Source organism: Manacus candei, unplaced genomic scaffold (genome assembly GCF_025592945.1).
Source record: "Manacus candei isolate 608988 ecotype Guabito, Panama unplaced genomic scaffold, ASM2559294v1 h1tg000094l, whole genome shotgun sequence".
Lineage (NCBI taxonomy): Eukaryota > Metazoa > Chordata > Aves > Passeriformes > Pipridae > Manacus > Manacus candei.
Window position 1 is genome coordinate 3,668,841 of NW_026138142.1, and position 20,760 is coordinate 3,689,600.

The following is a 20,760-nucleotide window of genomic DNA, read 5'->3' on the forward strand; positions in this document are numbered from 1 at the left end:
TTTTTTTTCCCCCTGCAATTTCATCAGGATTTCTTGTTTTCATTATTATGCTATTTTAAAACTTCGTCATTTCAGGGCTACAAAGCTACCAAAGACACATCTTCTCAGAGTTTCAAAAGTTATAAAACATTATTTTCTTAGGAAACAGCACTGTCTTTAGGAGCCAGGTTATGCCACTTTCCTGCTCAAATGGCTTGGTTTTCATACAAAAAATTCAGTAAGGAGTAATAAAGCCTTCCCATACAGGTAGATTTTCCTCTGAGGGACATTCCTTTCAAGCTACGATCTTTATCCTTCCAACTGAGGAAGAGCTGGAATCTGGTGGTGTCCCTTCAGTTCTGAGAGAGCCTGACAAACCAGAGATCCTGTTGTTTTTAGAAGCAACCCAAGTATGTGATGAAGCTTCATGTGCTGGTGTCTGTTTCCTAGGATGGGGGGAGATTATTGGTAGGTTCTAGATCCTGCAAACAAAAAATTAAGTACCAAAGAGCTCCCACCTAAATCAGTGAATTTAGGGGTATGACCAAAAATCTGGCCTTGCAGTAACTGGAATGTTCTTTATTGGTGGGCTGCTGCTGGTTTCAGAAAAGAGAAGCATCTCCTTTCTTTCCCCGATGGATAGAAAGAAGTAGAAAAACACTATTCAGATAAATACTGAAGCTGGTTAAAAAGGGACAGAGGTTTGCTACTGAAAGAACCAATCCTCCTGAAAAATATATTCATTTATTGGGTTTGGCATTTGTTTCTTTTCAGGATAAGCAGATCTTTCCCCAATTTGGAATGTTGTCCTCCTTCAGAAAAACGAGACCCTTGAGAACTAACCACCTACATTTCCTCCCTTGTGACAAAAATATAAAAGCAAAATCCTACAAATGGCACCAGTTTTCTAATTTTAGTTGAACTTCCTTTTTCCATTTTTTTTTCCTAGCAATTTCCCTTAATATTTTATTCCAGTCAAAGGAATTTCTCAGTGAATGAATGTTTGGCTGAAACTACAACCAGCAGCTGTAGTTAATCTGTTCCATTGTTCTGTGAAGATAGCATCTTCCAGCACTTTGCCAAAAAACTCTCTTGGATTCATTTCTGTGATGAAACCTGCCTATATCTTCAGCACACGGAGTAATGTGCTGCTTCTGGACAGAACTCAACCATGCAAGGTATTTTTAAGTCCGTTATAAAATCCCCTAAAATAAACTTCCCCATCCATGGGCCCATTTTGTGAATTGCCTCAAGGAGAAAAGAAAAAAAACCCAGCAAAACAAACTTACAAAATCCAAATTCCACAATGAGTTTTATTTATCCTTAAGACACAGGGACACTTAAAGGGAAGGAAAAAGACACTTGACCTGATGTGCCTACCTGTGCAGTGCTGTATTATTCAGGGAGTGCCCTGGTAAACTGCATGGCTTAATTACTCTCCTGCTTAATAAACTCATGTAATCACAGAATATCTCAAGTTGGAAGGGACCTGTAAGCACCATTGAATCCAAATCACTACTTCTTGCAGGACTTCCTAAAACTAAACCAATATGACTAAGAACTTTCCTCAGAATTGCTCGTGTAGTGCTAGATATCTTCTGGAAGATGACAACATTTTTCCCAGGACAACGATCCTGCTCTTTGAGTCTGACCCTTCAGCTCCTTCCTGTGGCTCCTGACCACTGTTTCAACTTCACTCAAGTTTTAAGAGGTCATAGTTCAAAGCATTAAAAGACTAGTTAGAAAAATAAAATTATTAAACTCCTGTTTGATGTACTGATGCTGAAGGAAAAACAGGCACGACTCTCATATTTTCAGTTTCTGGCACTAACAAGGCTTCCTGAAGGAAAATCAAATATCATAGAAACAAGAACTGCCTCAGTGCTGACAGGGTGGCAAGATCACTTTCCACCAGCCTACATGCAATCTGCATCTCTGGTGGAATTGAAGACGGCACCTTCAGGGCTGAAAAACACGTGCTCAGAATCAGTCATGTGTTGGCCAAAGCTCAGTTCATGTAAAACACTTTTATAACTCCTTTCTGTCTCGCCCTCGTGAAGACCAATACATCTAAAATGTCAACAGCCTTCTACTGTTACCCAATATTCTTCTGCTTCCAGGAAGATGTTTCACTTCACTGAAATGAAGATATAAATTCTATTCAGGCTTAGGAGGAGGGTTTTTACACAAGAAATTAGCTAGAAAAGGAGATCGTAGAATCACAGGATGGTTTGGGTTGGAAGGGATGTTAAAGGTTGTCTTGTTCCAACCCCCTGCCAAGGGCAGGGACACCTTCCACTAGACCAGGTTGTTCAGAGCCCCATCCAACCTGGCCTTGAACATTTCCAGGGATGGGGAATACAAAGATGGTCTGCACACCAGTAGCCTTGCTCTCTGATCACAGCAGGTCACACCAGTGGAATCCTCCTCCATTACACACGACAATCATGTTACACCAGGCAGTGCAGAGGTGTCTCCCACCAGCTTCTACCAGGTAAGCTGAGGAAGCACAGCTTTATATCTTTACCTGCACCAGCCCTGCAAATCTAAGACATGGTGGGCTCCCTGCAGCCAGATCTCAGGTAATTGTGGAGTTGTTCTGTGTAGAGCACTTTTCCCCTTGCTTCAGCCAGAATGTGACAGCCAACCTGTCCAAACCAATTCAGCTAATGATTTGACTGAATGACCACCTAATGACAGCACTCTTTAGTCCAATTGACAAGGATTTTTCTCCCTCTAACAGAACTTACTGGCAGGTCCTGCCAGTGTTTACAGCTCATGTCTCCCTGTGGGGCTCTGCACTCCACTGCCAGTTCAGTCACTTTAGATTTCTTCCTGTTGCCAGCATGATCTCATCACCAGCACGGTTTAAAGACACCACATCTCCTCTCCAAGGACTTTCAGAAGCCACTGGGAAGTATCTTTGTCATCCAAGATGCCTCTGAGTTGACTGCTTTCCTGTTCTGAGCCAGCTGGAAGCTGCATAACTGTGCCTGGTGTGGCTGTGCTCCTATGCAGGATATATTAGCTTAAGCCCAGCATGGTGCTAACTCAGCTACACAGCTTGAAGCCACCTCAAAACATCAGCAGAACCAAATTCATATCCAGCTGACATAGGCCACATAGACAAGACCAAAGTTCCTAAATTATAGCTCTTATTGGAGGCTAAGATGTATTTTTTTTTTGCTGCCTGAGACTCATTTTATTTCTAACAAGCACAGATCTGTGCTCGATGCAGCAAAAGTCCTTTTGACACAGGAGCTTGCAGGCTGAGTAGAATTTTTGCATTTGTTACACGCTGTGCATCAAGCAGCCAGTAGGATCAAACTTATTTCTGTACCTTATTCTTGTGCCTTGAGAAGGAGCCAACTATTTGTTCAGAGGGTGAGATTCAGTCTGACATTAGGGCACCAACATCTGGGTATCTACCCAACATCAGAAGCAAGGGAAAGAAGTAGTGCACACACAGACATCAGTGACCCTTGAGGTGCACTCAGCAGACTCTGCTTCCCAGCTGGCCCTGGTGACTGACCTCCAACTGCTGCTGTTTAATCACGGAATCATTAAGGCTGGAAAAGGCCTCCAAGACCGAGTCCAACAGTTCACCCAGCACTGCTGAGTTCACCACTAAACCATGTCCCCAAGGGTCACACCCATGTGCTTCTTGGACACTTGCAGGGATGGTGACTCCACCACTTCCCTGGGCAGCCTGTTCCAATGCCTGGCCACCATTTCAGTGAAGAAATTGTTCCTAATATCCAATCTAAACCTCCCCTGGTGAGGCCATTTCATCTTGTCCTGTCACTTTTGTTACCTGGGAGAAGAGACTGACCCCCACCTGGCTACAACCTCCTTTCAGGCAATTGTGGAGAGTGATGAGGTCTCTCCTGAGCCTCCTTTTCTCCAGGCTAAACATCCTCAGCTCCCTCAACTGCTCCTCATCAGACTTGTGCTCCAGACCCTTCCCCAGCTCTGCTGCCCTTCTCTGGCCATGAAGGACCTGAAGGGCACAGGTATTCCAAAGGACTGTCACCTGCCAGGTACATGGAGACACACAGGGGCATTTTAAACTACAGGACACAACTCCATACAGGGAATTAGATCCCAGCCAAAATGGGAATCTGTAAGCAAATCAGTCCCAGAGTTTTTTATCAGCTGCTGCCACAGGTCTTGACCACAAGCAGAGCCATGATGTGTTGATGTAATCCAGGGAATGTGTGTTACTGAGCTGATGCCCCCTGAGATTGACCCACAGCTGACAAATCCCTAAAATTTCCCTTGCTACATGATCAAAACTCTGCCATAAAACAGGTAGAGCTGGGGATGGGGCATGTTCCTGTCCCATCTATCAATCACTGAATTCAGAGTCAAACCATGTGATTCTTCAGCACTCTGGCTGTGAATGGCCAAGCTTGACAGCAGTGTTGTTTCCTGTATTAAAAATAAACACAAATCACAGGGCACACCTCCCAACTCATGCTTAGCATCTGCTAGGCTCAGTCAATAAATAACAGGAGAAACATGTGTGTGCCTGAATCTCACCTTTAATCAAACCCCCAGAGAAATCTATGGGGATTTTTTTTCCTAGTTTTTTTGGACATCACAAAGCAAGTATTCATCCGTAACACTGAGCATTAGGAGAGATTTCAAAAATATTCACAAATATTAATATCTGCAAAGCTTGTTGCAAATCTTTGAAGATCTAACAAATGAGTTTTTAAGCTTCTATAAGCAAGGGTGGGGAAACATCTGCACTTTCATCTGTTTAAGAAACACGCTATTTGAGTAGTTTTAAGCTATCACCATAGCTGCAAAGTTTTTGAAAGCAAAAACAGAGCACAGGAAATAATCCTGTCGTCTAGTCACAACACTTCTCCAGCCTTTTCAAACAAAACTCCTCTGTGTTTGCTGGTGCAGAGATAGCAACTGTTGGAGCCATGCAAACACATAAGGAGGGCCATTAAAATGCAGCAGCACTTTCCTGAGCAGCACACTGTTATCAGCTTAGGTTTCCTGTACCAGCTAAACCACATCAAAGATATGGAGCCTTCACCCATCTCTGCTCCCCATTCTCTAAACCAGCACTGGCTGCTCCACCCCCCCCCCCCCTTGCTCATTTTTAAGAGGGTGGTTTCACAGATGTGCAGATCCCTTTCAGGCAGAGCTGGTCGGTGTGTCCCCCTCAATCCCACCCACGCCCTCACTGCCCTGTGCCTGGGCTGGCCCCAGCACTCCTGCAACAAAATGCTGTAGGGAACTGAATCATCCAAAAAACCGACCCAGCAACAAGTTAGTTTTTCATTTTAAGTGGGAAAGAAATGTAAGGAGGGGCTGCCCTGGGGTGGTCCTTACTTAGGTCAGTTTAAATTGCCATGACAGCATCATCACTCTGCTGGATCACCTGGAACATCCCTCTGGGTGGCACTCAGGTATTGGTACATTTTTTTTCCTAATTTCTAGAAGCCTCCAGCAAAAGGAAGGAGGATGGGGTGCCACCAAATAACTTAGCTAGTGGGTAAGAGCAGGTCCTCCTCAGCAGCTGGTGTGTAGTTACCTGTTTTCTGAGTCACTGGTTCAAAGCCCACATTGAGCAAACACATTGATCTCACAGGATGGATGCTGGACCTAAGACAAAGCACATCCTGACTGTTTGGGGTACAGCACTGCTCCAGATAGTTCCTGAGTACTAAATGTGGGATCTTGTCCACCTCCCCTCTGCAACTGGCACAGCACAACTACAACCACAGAATGAGCTGGATGAACCCCAAAACTTAAACAGACCTGAGCTGCTGAGCTCCACCCTGATTCTTAGAGGGGACAGTCACCCCTGGCAGAGACAGCACAAGGACTGTGTGTGCTCCTGCCCCACCACAGCAATCAAAACAGGAGGGAGAGGAAGAGAACCTGGTGTGAAAGGCTGGAAGGCTTAAACTGTGTGAGGGTGAATGTCTGCCATGCCTCCAAGAAAAGCTGAGACATTTGACAAGAAAAGGGCTTTGCATAATTGCTTGCAGCCTTTTGGAAGGAGCTTAACCCCATATGCTAATTGCAATCTGTAAACTCCTATATCATGGAAGACTGGTTCAATCTTTTAAAGGCAGCTGAGACCTGAGTCTGCTTTTTATGTATTTTTCTTTTGCTGCCTCTTTACATATTTGCTTAAGGAGAAATGACATTGAGATCTGTAAAGGTCAGTTGTTGATGAGACCTCAGAATGGACAGATACAGGGTGGAATCAGCTGGTTAAACTTATTTTTTAGTGCCAAAGAGGCTTTTGGTCTTAATGTTATCATTACTAACATTTACTGTAGCATCTGTAGGCTCTGAACAAAGCTAAGAAAAATCTGCATAAACATACATCAGCAGGGACAGAGTGTGATAAAAAGCATCCTTTTTTAAAAACCATGTGAGTAGGGGATATGGAGAGAGGACAAGTGATTTGCCTGAATTCACAGGGAGGTTTTGTTGCAGAGACAGAAATGGAATCTCTCTCAGAAGTCCCAAATTAGCATGTTAACCTTAAGTTTAGCTTTGCATTCACGTATGAGAAATGTCATTGAGAAGAATGAAGGTAAAAATACAGACCTTGTCATCCAGAATAGGCTCACACTGAGAGTAGTTTATCTTGGAAGCCCATGTCCCATTGCCCAGGCATTCTCTGTAGGCATTTCCTGGTAGAGACCAAAATAAAAGAGAGATGAACAGTCTGTGATGGACTTTAAACAGCCTAGAAATCTCACAGATTTGAGAAAAGATTAACGGAACAGATTATTTACAAGGCAAATTAACTTATCCCACCTCCGTGAGGACTAGAACAGCCCACTGAGGAGAGAAATAAATAACATGAACACAACTAGAGACTACAAGTATTTAAAGATATTGATTGATAGTGTTTTCTTACAGTCTATGAGTTCAGAAGACAGAAAAGGTATGAGAAGAATGTTGCAAGAGAAAGCTTAACGTTGGTATAGTCTTTTAAAAAGCAACTATACTCAAAACCAGAGAGGTTCAGGGGTTCAGTGCCCCCTCTGTGAGAATGGTTTGTGCATGGTGAACTTACTGCTCTACCCCCCTTCCATTTATCCCACTGCAAACTAGACAAAACATTCCCGGAGATGCTGATTTTCTGGAGTCTTCCTGTGCAACACTATTGCTGGGAAAACTTCTGCAAAAAACATGAGGAGCAAGATCAGCACATCTCTCAAACCTGGGACAGGTAGGATGGGGGGGATTACACAAGAATCCACCCAGAATTATTTCAGAAATGGGTCCCTCCAGGTTAGGATGTGTTCACCCATTGTCTGTGGAAAAGAAACCACTTCTGGTCTTTTTCCAAGGTTCCAGTTCTCCCCAAATGTAAGTGAAAATCAGAAATTGCTTTACTGAAGCAGAGAGATTTCATGTCCAATTGTAATGTAACCCCGAGGAGCTCTGAGAACTGCATGTAATGATACTGGGGGTGAGGAGGGGAGTTCAATTTCTGGCAAGAATTCCTCTTCATCCCAAGGAACTCCGAGGGAAAACTATGCAGTTTTGCTGTACAAACTACCTTCCTCCACTCATCAAAAGTACATCCAATTCCAAGCAATATTTTTTTTTTTTACATTCTTATTTTGAACTGTTTCTTAGAAACAAGAGAATTAAAATAAAACAGGAAATTCAGAAGGATCCCCGAAGGACAAATGCAGGCGACTTCCCTAATGAACTCTTCATGATGTTCCTGCTGCCCTTTATCCAATTTCTTCTTGGGCCTTTGCCATGGTCATTCAGTGCTAGTACAGCACCCAGCCCTCAGGAAAATCAGAAATAAAGGCATCAGATTGAATGTTTCTAAAAGTTCTGTTGACAACAGCCTTTGAAAAACAAAGGTAAAGAGACTTTTTTAAGGTGTTTTTCCTTACAGAGAAGGACAGTCCACATGGAAAGCAACAGGACACTCCAGATTACACCATATCCACACAGAGCACTGATTTTTTTACTGCTATTGTCTACTTGCACTTTTCCACTGCTTCTTTTTGACATGACAAGGCAAAAAAACCAAAACAGTCTGAGTGGGATTTAGGTGGTAGGATCCAATTTACATCTCTCAAAGCCTTTGTATTTGTCCCATCCTTTGGCCAGTTGCTGATCTTGAATCTCTGTAGCAAACTTCTGACTCTCCAGACACTGAGTGGGTGCTTAGTGGGATGTTGAATCCCAATTCCAGGACAGTGCTCATGTGAAACCCTTATTTTATTCATTCAAACCATTGTTTTATTCATTCTGACTCTTCATTTGCCTTACTGTGCCTTTCCAGCTCAGGTGTGGAGAGCACAAACACAATCAAGACTTAGAACATAAAACCCACGTCAAGGCAGTTCTTTGAGGAACTTCTTTGAGTTATCTGGGTTTATGAGCTGTCACACCAGATCTCCTACATGGTGAGTATCAGAACAGGAGGAGGATAAAATCAAACTCTGAATTTTTCTAGTCCAGAATCTCCTCCAGTATCAGTCACTTCTCGGAAACAACAGCAGCAAGTAGATCTGACTTCTGGGAATATCTCATTCCAAACTCTAGCAGTCATAACTAATTTATATCCCACAGTAAAGGTCTTCTTTCTTTCTTTCTTCCAAATGTCTTACAGCATGAGCCCTAATAGCCACATGGAAACAAGTTTCTGATCACACTGGATGTATTTTCATATATCTATTTTAATAACATAATGCAGATCTTTTACCCAGTGCTTCAAAGGAGAAATACCTCATTTAGTGAGTGAGGTAATAAAGAGTAAGAACCTCACTGAAGGCACCTGGAGGAAGCAGCTCTTGTTGATGCACAGATGAATCCCATGGCATATAGTGAGTCCAGCATTTCTTGAGGATATTGGATCAATCCCACATGCACTGGATAGAGGCTCACTGTGCTCACAGACACTCAGTCACATCTGGCATGAGCTAAAATTCCTGTGTGTGCTGGTATATCCCTGCACAGAAGACTCTGGATAAAATAATGGCAACTTCAAATAATCATCTTGGCATTTTTCATAGCAGCAAACATCTGCCTCGTGACATCCCTGGTTACTGTCAAAGGCAACACAGAGAAAATGAGGAAATACAGACACTGGACTCCACGACAGGCTGATTTTCTGGGACATGCAGAGTTGTGGCAGGGATCAAAGCAGTGAAGAGATGCCAAAAATGACAGATACATTGGTTCCATGAGAGAGATCAATGGAAGTGATGTGTCCCCAGCTACAGAGTGTGTAAAGGAAGAGGGAAACCAGCACTGATTGAACGTGCTGAAAAATATTCCTTCTCACCCGGTTTTCCAGGGAGAACTGGGATTAATGTGCTTCGTGCTAGAAGCATTCTTGCTCTTAGCTTTAAAGCACTGTGTATGGAAAGAGACTGGATTAAGTTCAGTTTTTCTTAATGATTGTCATTAAAAATAGGAGAAAAAAAAAATAGGGAAAATCATGATGGAGAACTCCATTGTAGAAACAAACAATGAACGCCCAGGAAGAAAAGAACAATTACGTGATCTTTCTAGGGCAAGAAGAGCTAATTATAAATGGAAAGAAATAGAGCTATTAGAACTATTTTTTTCCTAGTTGAAAAACAACTGTGTAAATTTTCATCTTCTTTGACAAATGACATACTGAAAAATTCTGTATACTTTCTCTTCTTGTGATTTCTCCTTCCTTACTGACTTTGTTCTAAAGAAGAAATACACAAAATAAAGAGGTACTTGGTGGTTACAACATGTGGTCATTTGTGCTCTGTGTGCACTTGCACTCACATAAGACAACTGGACAAGTAGATTTAATGTTTATGCAAACCAATAATGAGTAGTAGATGACTCATGATGGCACAGGCAACACTCAGTCATTATCCACAGAGCTTCTGACACATCATCCAATATTCATTTCTGTGCTTCAGTCGATGGTCTCTTCCTTGATTTTGGAAATGTTGATTTCCTTTTGTTGTGGATTGGTGGCACTTGATTTCCTCTGCTTAACCATCAGTCCAGGGGATGGGCAAGGAGGCAAAAAAGAAATCCCTGAATAGGAAGGAATATGTAGAAGAGCTCAGGTTGTCACTTGGGTTGCTGTTAGCTTCCAGAAAATGTATTTCATCCCCTCAGGCCTGTCAGCACTACATATGCATTTCCCTATCTCCTCTAAGAGCTGATCATAGTCCTATTCCACCAGCAAGACCAACAGCAGCAATGAGAGACCAGATGCACATCACAAGGACAGCAGAAGCACCAACATTTGCAGCTCTCATGGACTCTAAGGTGTTGTAAAAGGGATCTCCACTCCTGAAAAACTTTGTACCACATCACAAGGGAGGTAAAAGATCTGAGCATGACTACAGCAAAGCCTTGGCAGGAGTAGAACTGGGATACCCTGCTCCTTCCAACCAGCCACCCACAGCAGGAACAGGGACTATTCTGTGTATGAAGCTCCCGAAAAAGCAATTCTTGCTGAGAAGTCCTAGGTGCCAATTCTCCCTAACTCCAGCTTTTGGGGAAGTAGTGTCCAGCTCAGCCTATTTATTTTATGGATCTTCTCTGATTATATTCAAAGAAACAGCCAAATAACTACAAGAATGTCTCACTTTCGTGTATTTGTATACACATGCCCACACCATGTAGAGTTTTAACTTTTCTTAGTGGAGTAGAACCATCTGAAAGCCACTGAGAAATTCTAAGGTGGAGAGCAAAAGATCCTTGAATGGAGAAAAAAAAAAAAAGTTGTATTTATCCAAATAAACAACTATGATAATCACAGCTCTGTCTATTTTCAGGGCAAATGGGAATTTTAAGAAAGCTCAGCATATCTGTTGTTTCAATAAAGAGAAGCTGATCAACCCAGATTTGAGCACTGTAGCCCCCAAAATAATGGATAGTGATTTTCATCTGGCATGAAGGACATGAGAGAAGCTCACAGGCTTTATAGGCTTTATTTAGTAATTTATAAGGACTCCTCACACTCTAGTGTTTGATAAAGGGGGGAGACATCCAAACTGTTCACAGCTTTGCCCATAACCCCCCCAGCACCCCTGCAACTCAGTGCCAATATCACAAGACTAGTTCTGGGAAAACTGGCATGGGATGTGAGCAGTTTTTCACCAAAAAGCTCAAGGACCTTTATCCCAGAACTGAGCTGTGGCTTTCAGGCATCTGAACTCATGCAAAATGAACTCCTCCCAATCGTGTTACACTTTATTAACAACTCTGCTAGACACTCATCTAAAAAGCCTCCCAGTCTGTGTCTAAACAGCAAATGAAGCAGCCAACAGTCAATATTTGTCATCTCAGCTGTGATTTTTCTGCTACTTAGAAACCACTGAACTCAATGACTGTGGTAAGTCTCAATATTCGGTGTAACTGCTTCAAAACTGCAAGTGCTCACATGAAGGTTGGACTTAAAATACTGACAACCAGTAACACCAGAGAGCAAAAGTACACACAAAGTAAACGCAGAGTAGCTACAAAGGCTGTGCCAACACATGGGTTGAAAACTGTGTCCAGTTCTGGGCTCCCCAGTACGAGAGACACGTGGACATGCTGGAGAGAGAGCAGCGAAGGAGCACATGGTGATTAAGGGGCTGCAGCATCTCTCCTTTGAGGAAAGGATAAGAAAGCTGGGACACTTCACTCTGGGAAACAGAAGGCTCAGGGGGATTTACTGATTTATACAAATACCTGAAGGGAGGGTGCAAAGAGGATGGATCCAGGCTTTCTTTTTTTTTTTTTTTCCCATTTCCAGGACCAGAGGCCACGGGCACGAATCAAGAAACAGAAGGTTCCACCTGAACAGCAGGCAACACATTTTTGCTGTGAGGGTGAGGGAGCACTGGTTGCCCAGGCAGGTTGTGGAGTCTCCCTCCGTGGAGATATTTAAAAGCTGTCCAGACATGGTCTCAGGCTGTAGGTGGCCCAGATGACCTCCAGTGGTCACTTCCACCCTCAATCATCCTGTGATTCCCTCATTAAGAGGATACTATTTATTACCTTCTGGAACAACTTTAAAACATAGCTTAGGTACAACGTATTACATCAGTTTGGGAGGTAAAACCTTGACCTTAATTTCATTTCTAACTGCAGATGAGGTTGCATTTCTGAATGGAATATGTAAGGAAGAGTGTTTGATTAGTGGTATTCTTTATCTTTTTTTTTGTTGTTGTTGTTGTTTTTTATTGATCCTGCTGAAGAACATAAAGCCTTTTAGGTAGCAGTAACTCAATATGTATAGATTGGCCTGGTGGCTTGTGTTCAGTCAGTAAAAGTCCATTAAAAGCACGAAGCAAACAAGAAACAAGAGACAGGAGCACTGGGTAAAGACAAGTGGATGTAATTCCCAGCAGGAAGTTAACCATATCATTCCAGTCATTAGCAGGTGAAAGACAATTCCAGACCCTGCAAGCAGGCACTGCTGTAATGGATCTTGTCCTTGACAACTGGAACTAATCTGGTTCTGAAAAAGATTTTAGTCATCTTGCTGTCTCTCATGTAGATGATTTTCCGAGGAGGTTTACGCTTCCAGTTATCACTAAAATGGAAATCCAACCTCTCTAACTGCCTTTTGCCCTGGATCCCACACACACAGAGTGTCCACGGAGTCTTGAGACAAGCTCATCTGCTACTGGAGCAAAGGGAATAAACAGGTAAATGAATAAATAAATAAAAGACAGCCTGAGTTAAGCCCTGAGCTGGGCACAGCTAAGGGTATCTGACTGCTCTGAGAGCTTATCCACGTGAGCTGGCAGCCAAGCTGAAATGAAGGGTCCATCAACCAGGAAACAGGAATCCCCACTGAACAAAATCCCTGGAAATTACAAGGAGTTGGAAATGGAGTGAGCAGTGACTCTGGCAGCCTCAGAGACTCCCAGACGCAGCAAACACCTGAAAGGGGTCAGTGGGTCATGTCACCCATCTCCTCAGTAGCATTTGTTCAGTCCAGATTTAAAAGTCTAAGCCCCAAGAATTTCTGGCAGTTGCTTTGTAAAACTGTTACAGACAGTCTGCTAAATCTCTCCACTGGGATTTTTTTTGTGTTAATATCCTAAATATATATTTTTTCCTTGCTCTTTAAGACAACTACTGAACCATTTTTGCCCCTGTACTGCCCTCTGACCAAGTTGAGCAATTAGCCTTCTTTTTCAGGGTGTGTTAGTTCTGCATATTTACCACAGGTGGAGTTCAACCTTTTAATTTTAAATATCAACTTGCATTCAGCCTCGTTCAGCACATCTCACCAGTCTTTTCCTACTCTGCCTTCAGGGCACAGCAAAGCAGCCAGTCAATGGTGCCCCCAAAATGGAGGTGTTTATCCCAAGTTTGCCAATGGAAAACAAGCCCAAACAAGTGAGGTTTTCCCTTGGAAATGCAACATTAAAATAGGTTCTGTGAAATGCTGGCCTGTAGAATCAGAAGCAGACAGCAGAGAAAACCAGTCTTGTCTCGGTATCAGGCTTAAAGCTGGATGACATTTCCTGAGCTGAATAAATGAATTTTGAAATATACAGTTATGGGGCAGCAAAAACCACTTGATAAATCAGGTAAATCGGACTCTGACTTTTTCTAAAATTTTTCTTCAGGGCGTAAAAACCTAAGAACACAGGAGTTAAAATAAAAGACAATATTCCAGTGTTGATTGTTGTAGCCCATGAGTTACTCACAGCATGGAGCATTTCAAGTCTGGTCCTTCCTCTGTTGGATTTCAAGAGGAACCTGAACCCAGTTTAATGGATTTCTTTCTTTCAGAGTGTCCTAATCACTGGGACATTGCAGGATTCTCCCAGTGTCTCCTCCAAATAAGTTTTATTCATTTAATCGTTAAAACAAGACAGTTTGCTTGGCATTAAGTAAAACCTTTTCACCATGATCCCCAGTAAATCCAAGAGGAACTGCATGATATAAATTCCTCAGACTGGCTGCCCAGATTTCATAGGATTCAGATCAAACGAGACAGAAAGAACCTGTGTTGCATAAAAGACACATCACTTCATGTATAGACTATTCTTAGCCCTTTTTCAAAGTCTCAGAAAAACAGAAAGCCTCTAAAAATAGGGGCTGAATCATGGGGCTATAAATTATTTATTCATGTGCCAAAGATTCCTCTTTGGAATCTTTCCTGGTTGTTGCAATGACAAGCCAGAGCCAGGTAGGATTCACAATGCATCAGTACACTGCTTACTATTTCTAGAAATCATAAGTGACAGCAGCATAATTGTGACAGCAGCCAGACATCCAGGAGATTGGAGAAAAAAAAAAACCTCCACATACTTTATTTGTCAATGAGGGATATTCTGACAAAAATAAGGAGAGGCAAGAACAGTTATCCAACCGATGCTTATTACTTTATACATCAGCCAACATCATCCTGAAAGCCAAACTTTGTGCAGAGGTTTTCTTAGATGTCACAGTTAGGGTTTTTTTGTTTGCTTGTTTTTTTTTTTTTTTTTTTTTTTTTCCCTTACATTCATGCAGAATTATAATGTACTTATAGGAGAGTCCTGGAAGGCAGATAAGTAAGACTTCAGGCAAGAAATGCTCCCCTAGAAAAAATATTTCTAAACTCAGCTCTATCTGGCTCACCAACCTGATATTTCTTCAGGCTTTCAAGCACACAAGAAACTCTAATGAGTTTTCTATTGTTTTTCTTTACAAAGAAGTCCAAAAAGAGTTCACCAGAAGCTCAAGCAGCCCAATTATTCTCACTTGCTGTATCGATTCCCTACCTGCTGAAAAGCTTAAGTGATTCACTCAGGTCATATAACATGTCAGAAGCCAAGGAAGCAACAGAACCTTTCAGAAGTTTAAAAGTCATCTGGACTTCCTCAGAGTTTAGAAAAACAGTTCTCTGGATTTGTAGCCCAAGGCACTCCCTGTTAAACTGACCAAGATTAAGGGCACCTGAGGAATTCAGTTCTGTTTGTCTGTACACTGGGTCACAGAAGGTTTTGGGTTGGAAAGAACCTTAAGAATCATCCATTTCCAGCCCCCTGCCATGGGCAGAGACATCTTCCACTAGACCAAGTTGCTCCAAGTCCCCTCCAGCCTGGCCTTGAACTCTGCTTGCCCTACACTGGGGCTGCCTGGCAGCAAATATTGCCTTTTGAGCACCTTAAGAAAGATCCCAGAGACTGAACTGCACAGAACTCTCAGAACAGTGGCTCTTTTTGACTTTATTCAATGCAATACCTGCTAATGCAAAACTTTACACAAAAGAAAACACACTTGTTTTTTTGACTTTCCAATCCCTTGAAAGTCAACCCCACAACTCAGGAAACACAATCCCTTGCCCTATTTTTTCACTCCTTTCATTCCTCCTGGGTTAACAGATTGTTCCATAAAATACAGCTCTTTTATAGTACATATTCTGTTCCTTTGCAGCTCCATTTTGACTTGTTTCAGGATTGAGGTGTGGGCAGTTGCAGGTGATCCCCAAACTGTTGCCCTTTCCTAAAACAATCACTCCTCAGAAGAATCACTGGGGAATCATCCTGGAAGCTGCTTTCTTTGTCTCAACTGTTTACAGCTGTGGTAACCCTTCTATTAATAACCCAATAAAAAAGAATTATTATTCAATTATATAATTATTATCCCTATATCCTATTAATTTCCTTAGGAAATTATTTCATGTCTTGTGAATAAGAAAACTCTTGTTCTGAAATGTCAGGACTGTGCTGTTGCAGAAACTACTGAGGGAACATCAGGAAGACAGAGAGAGAGAACCCAGTGAACAGGCTCACCAGCATCTGATAAATGCTCAGTTAATCCTGCTTTCAGAAACCTGCAAGAGCACAGTTCTTGTCCTTATACTAATTGACATGACAGGGTTTGGGCCACATGTGTCAAAAGCACTAAAGGAGGGGGAAAAGGCAAATAATCCCTCCTTTTCAGTGCGTGTCAGAAAGTGCTGCAGTGCCTAAATTACAAGTACACCCTGTAACAGCCTGCAAAGTTCATTTTTTTTCCCCCAAAACCAGTGTAGGTTATTTGCTTCCATGACTGTGTTACTGAGCTGAACTTGAGGTGAATATGCAGGATGAGTCTGCAGCCTGCCAAGGCTATTTGCACTCTGGAGATAATTCCCTGAGACAGCAAATCCCCAAACGTGAATGCACACAGAACCCAAAGGTTTCCAACTCAGACCTGCCTGTATTTTTAAGTAGAAAGATAAAAGAGGGAGATTACGAAGCAAGTTGTGTTGAATGATTCCTCAGGTTATCACCTTTTCCCTTCACCTGGTTTTCAGCACAAGGAAAAATAAAAAAAAAAAAGAAAGAAACGAAATAAAAAAACCCCAACAAAATACAAGAAACAAACAAGACCCCCAAATCAAAACTCTTAATTTCTAGCATAAACCAGAAATTATTTGACCCCCCTCCAAAAGCTGTTGCAAAATAGAAGTCTGACATTCATGCTGGGCTTGTAATTTCCACACACAGCTATTCAAATTAATCTTTGGTGACAGGCCAGGTATCACACACAGACTTCTACTATCACTTCTACTTCAGCAAGTCACAGAAACTTGGGTTGCTGGAAACTGAAAGAGCACCCAGGAACAGTCTTTCTTCATGCTTGCCCCATTCTTCTATTCCTCTACAGAGGAAACAGTTCAAGAATAAGACATAAATTGTAATGTCCTGATGCAGATGCTCATGTGAGTGAAGGCTGCAGTGTCCATGCTGCTAAATAGACATCCAGCATTATTTGCTGTCCATGGTATCCACTCAATCCAGGTCATGAAATAGCACTAATTTCTGCAGTTTAAGCTAATTTATTAGCCCCAAAATTGCAGCCAGCACAGTCTAGACAGATTCAGCTGATCTGTGGCCATTTACTTTATGGAGATGAATTGTTCTTCCATTTACCCCATGTCTATTGACAATAGGAGGAATTTAATCACCTAGAACACACATAAGCATTTTCACAAAGACATCTAAATTTATGTCTTTGAGCTGAACAAAGCACTAGCCTGGATAGGCCTGTAATTTGATGTGGAACAATCACTCTATGTCTGTTTTAAAGACTTCCCTCACCTGACTCTGGGTGATGCAGTTGTTTTAAGAAACAGGCTATCATCCAACTAGTTAATGTTTGTATGGATCAAGCACAAATTACTGGGAAAGATTCTACAGCCCAGAACACTTCCACCTACACAGAGAGGGAACTTCCACCTGCACAGCTACCTAAAAAAACATGAGGGAGAAAGGTGTAGTCTAAGAAAAGGTTCCCGCTGCTGGTTAGTCCAACAGATCATTAATTCTACTTTTGCTGAGTAGTGGGAGTGAGTTCCTGCGGAGCCCCAGGACTGGAGGAGGAAAGTCATCACCCAGGGGTGAAGCCCAATTTGTTTCTGAGCTTGACAGACTAGAAGAGCACAGAGCTATGAAACTTCCTGCCTGACCCCCTTCTGGAAGGCTGGCAGGGCACAGGCTGATAATGATGTTTGATCTTTGTAGTAATTGCTTCTTAGTTGAAATTCAGAATTCAATTAGTCACCTGCCGTAATTACTGAATGCACAGAGAGATGGCAGTGATAATGAGAGGTGTAACTGTACTTTATTACCTGTAGTAAGGCACTGTGGAACGGAGAAACACTAAGATCTGATTAACACAGTAGTGGGAGGGAGAGGAAAGGAGCTTGAGGCTGGAGTTCTCCTAGGAGGGACAACTCAAGAAGACAATTTGTACAACCTGTGGAAGGAAATGAGGCCCTGTGTGCATGGTTAAGTTTTTGCTGAGGTGAGTGGGAAAGTGGGAATCAATGCTCTTCTCACAGAGCCTTCACTGCCTGGAATTTATGCAGGAGTTTGGGAGCTGCTATCACAAAAGCAAAGCACAGCAGCTGTGTGAATGATTCATGATGGAGCATAGAGTCAATGTTCACTGGGAACCCTGACCTGCTCCCAGAACTCTGCAAAAGTAATGAGAAAGGTGGTTGAGAAAAGGAGGTGGTGATTAGGGATGAGACTAAGACTCCAAAATGCACCCATCTGTGGGATATTTGCCTGGCAAGGTTCAAATGTTTTTGACATGGAATTCAGGTGAAACCTCCAGTCCAGCAGCAGAGGCTGGGAGATGAGAGCAGCACATGGGAGAGACAAGGGCCCTCAGGAAATAAGGGCAACCCAGGAACATAAGGGAAGATATCACACACAACACAGGGAATGAGTCTGCTTAAGAGGATCTGCAAAACCTGATTATCACTGAGTCAGCACTGGGGATTCACCTCTCCCACAGTAGCCTCCACCAGGAACAGCTGCTTGGCCTTGCAGGGATTTTCTTTGTTAGTTGCTTTTTTGTTTAATTTTTTTTTTTTTTTTATTTCCAACTCTTCCCCGGATCATAGATCCAGCATTTTATAAGAGTCCTTGCCTTGTTGAAAACTACAGTCTACCAAGATGATTCAGACAGATCCTGTCACACTTGCATGTCTCAGGATGTCTGGACAAAAACACAACATACGCTGCTGTCAGCTTATGCTCTGGTTGGTTGCCAGAAAGCACCAAACCTTCCCTAAGCCTAAATATTCATCAGGGGAGTGCAGGGAAGAAACAGACTGCCTGCAAGACAAAAAAAGACTCCAAGTACGAGACGGGTGACCATTTGCCAAAACAATCCCTGCCAGCTTTCATATAACTAAACCTGATACAAGAATATAAAAATTCCAGATGTTTCTTGGCAGATATGAGCCCATTTTGCTCAGCCACAATTCTCCTTCTAAAAATGCAGGTTTAAAAAGGGGATGAGAATGGGCAATTTCTCCTGATTTCTGTGAAATGAACTTGATGTTTCTCAATAAAACCCCTTCCCTAATCACACTATTTTACAGGATGAGCAAAATATTCAGCAACATCAAGAGCCTGAATTTTGATTGTGGAGACGACTGCTGATGTGAAGGTTATGAATAGCTTCTTTAGGTCATCACAGATTGGGTTTGTTTGAGACGAGAAAATAAAATCCTTGCAGATATAAGGAAATACAACAATTCTGAATCTTAAAGTCCTATTACAGACACTAATAGTGCTATACTTTCTGCTGATTATCTCTCTCTATAAATACCCTCCTTCTCCCACTGGTGAGCAGAATAAAGTTTAAAAACAACTCTGTGAAGGCACCTGCCAGGAGAAAAGCAACGCCCAAGTCAGATCTTCTTTCTTTCACAGTCACAATGAGGAACAGGAAACTTTCTTTAAAGAACTTACCTCAAGGAGCACTGGGCTTTTGAGCTCCAGTTTTGCCTCCCTCTCAGTCTTTCTCTTCCCACCCCTGAAACTAGTGCCAAAAAGTTGATTGAATCCATAACAGAAACCAAGCACTGCTGTGGGGAACTCTTCTGTCCAGAGATGTTTTATCTGGTAAGGAGGACAGCAGGCAATAGCTGACTTTGTAAATATGCAGTTGCTGGGTTGACTTCTTAAAGCCTGTATTTGAAAGTCCACCAACTGCTTAAACCACCCAGGGCTCCCCTTCCTACACTTTATATTACTGTTTCCACTGCTGCATTTGCATTCTTTCCCAAAATGTAGCATGGAATATGAATCATGTGCCAGTCCTCTCCTCTAGGACGTGTATCGAAACTTTAAGTGAGATCAGAAACCTGAAAGAAATAATATTTCATGTGGTGTTTGTTAGTACTGGACAGTACACCAGGAAATTTGCTTTGCAAGTGATATCAAAATGAAGTGGGAAAGTATGAGATTTATTTTGAGAGGGAACTGTGAAGGACCATATCGTTCTGCAGGGATTGTTTTCATGCTCACACCACCCTAACAGTCAGAAAAGGCCGATCAAAGATATGCATTTGGCTCTCTGAGAGTGAGATGGGACTGTCTGCAGTGCTCCTTGGTCTCCACTTCAGTCCAGCTTCCCAAGACATCTCCCAGCCTTCACACAAGTGATCCTTCACAGGACATTTCCCCATGCACAAGGAGTTGAGTGATCACGTGTTGGCCAGGAAGACCACAAATAATCTGCAAAAGGCAGGTGGAAAAGAGGAAAAGAGGCTGCTCCCCTGACATAACCCGATTAATACAATGCATCACTCATGTGGAAAACCTGCCGTTATGTAGGAAGGTGCTTTCTTATCACCTGATAATTATTGTCTCTCTGGGGGTTTGAAATGGCATGGGAGGCAGAAAGTGAATTTTAAAACCTCTTCTAATTTTATAGTGTATAAAGGGTGCTGTCAGCACATGCTGTGACAGTCTAAGAAAAGAATTTCACCAGCTTCATTTCTTGGCTAAGCTCTCTGAAGCATCTTAAGAGCCTGAGCTTATTTCAAGTAGGGATGATTAGTGAGCCATCTCTGAACCATCCCACGTGGGTTTGGGTTCACTGTGGCCTGGCAAACGTGGTGTGGCAGCTTCAACATCATCACATACAGCTTTTTAAGACCCATGTACCTGTGATCTCATGGCTGACTGTAACACTCAAACAGCTTTGGCAACTGCTGCAGTAAACAGGGGGATGGATTTGTGTACAGAGGGAACAGAAACTGTGGTCCCAAACCTGTGGAGGAAGAGAAAATGCTCTCTAGACAGGAGCTGCTATGAGTCCTTGATCACCACTGGAATTAACTCAATCATCCATGAGGAGAGAACTATATAATTGGCACCACTACACAAACTTCCCAGAGTCAGTTATGTGTCACCTGCAGGTACTGGCGTGTCTGAAAAGGGAAGGCTGGTGACACTCTGTGTCCAAAATCGGTACTAACAAAGTTGGCAGAGAACACTCTTCCCTTTGATTAATTCTCCATGACTACAAGAAAGTGGATGG

At 42.5% G+C, this 20,760-nt stretch overlaps 1 protein-coding gene across 3 annotated transcripts in view; it reads right to left on the reverse strand.

The window, feature by feature from the left end:
- CRHR2 (corticotropin releasing hormone receptor 2) overlaps nucleotides 1-20,760 on the reverse strand; it is a 142,391-nt gene that overhangs the window by 57,468 nt on the left and 64,163 nt on the right. For all 3 annotated transcript variants that reach the window (XM_051768395.1, XM_051768396.1, XM_051768397.1), the window contains one exon: nucleotides 6,565-6,650. In XM_051768395.1, coding sequence (XP_051624355.1) covers nucleotides 6,565-6,650 — 86 coding nt within the window. Of the gene's footprint in view, nucleotides 1-6,564; nucleotides 6,651-20,760 lie in introns of those variants that run through there.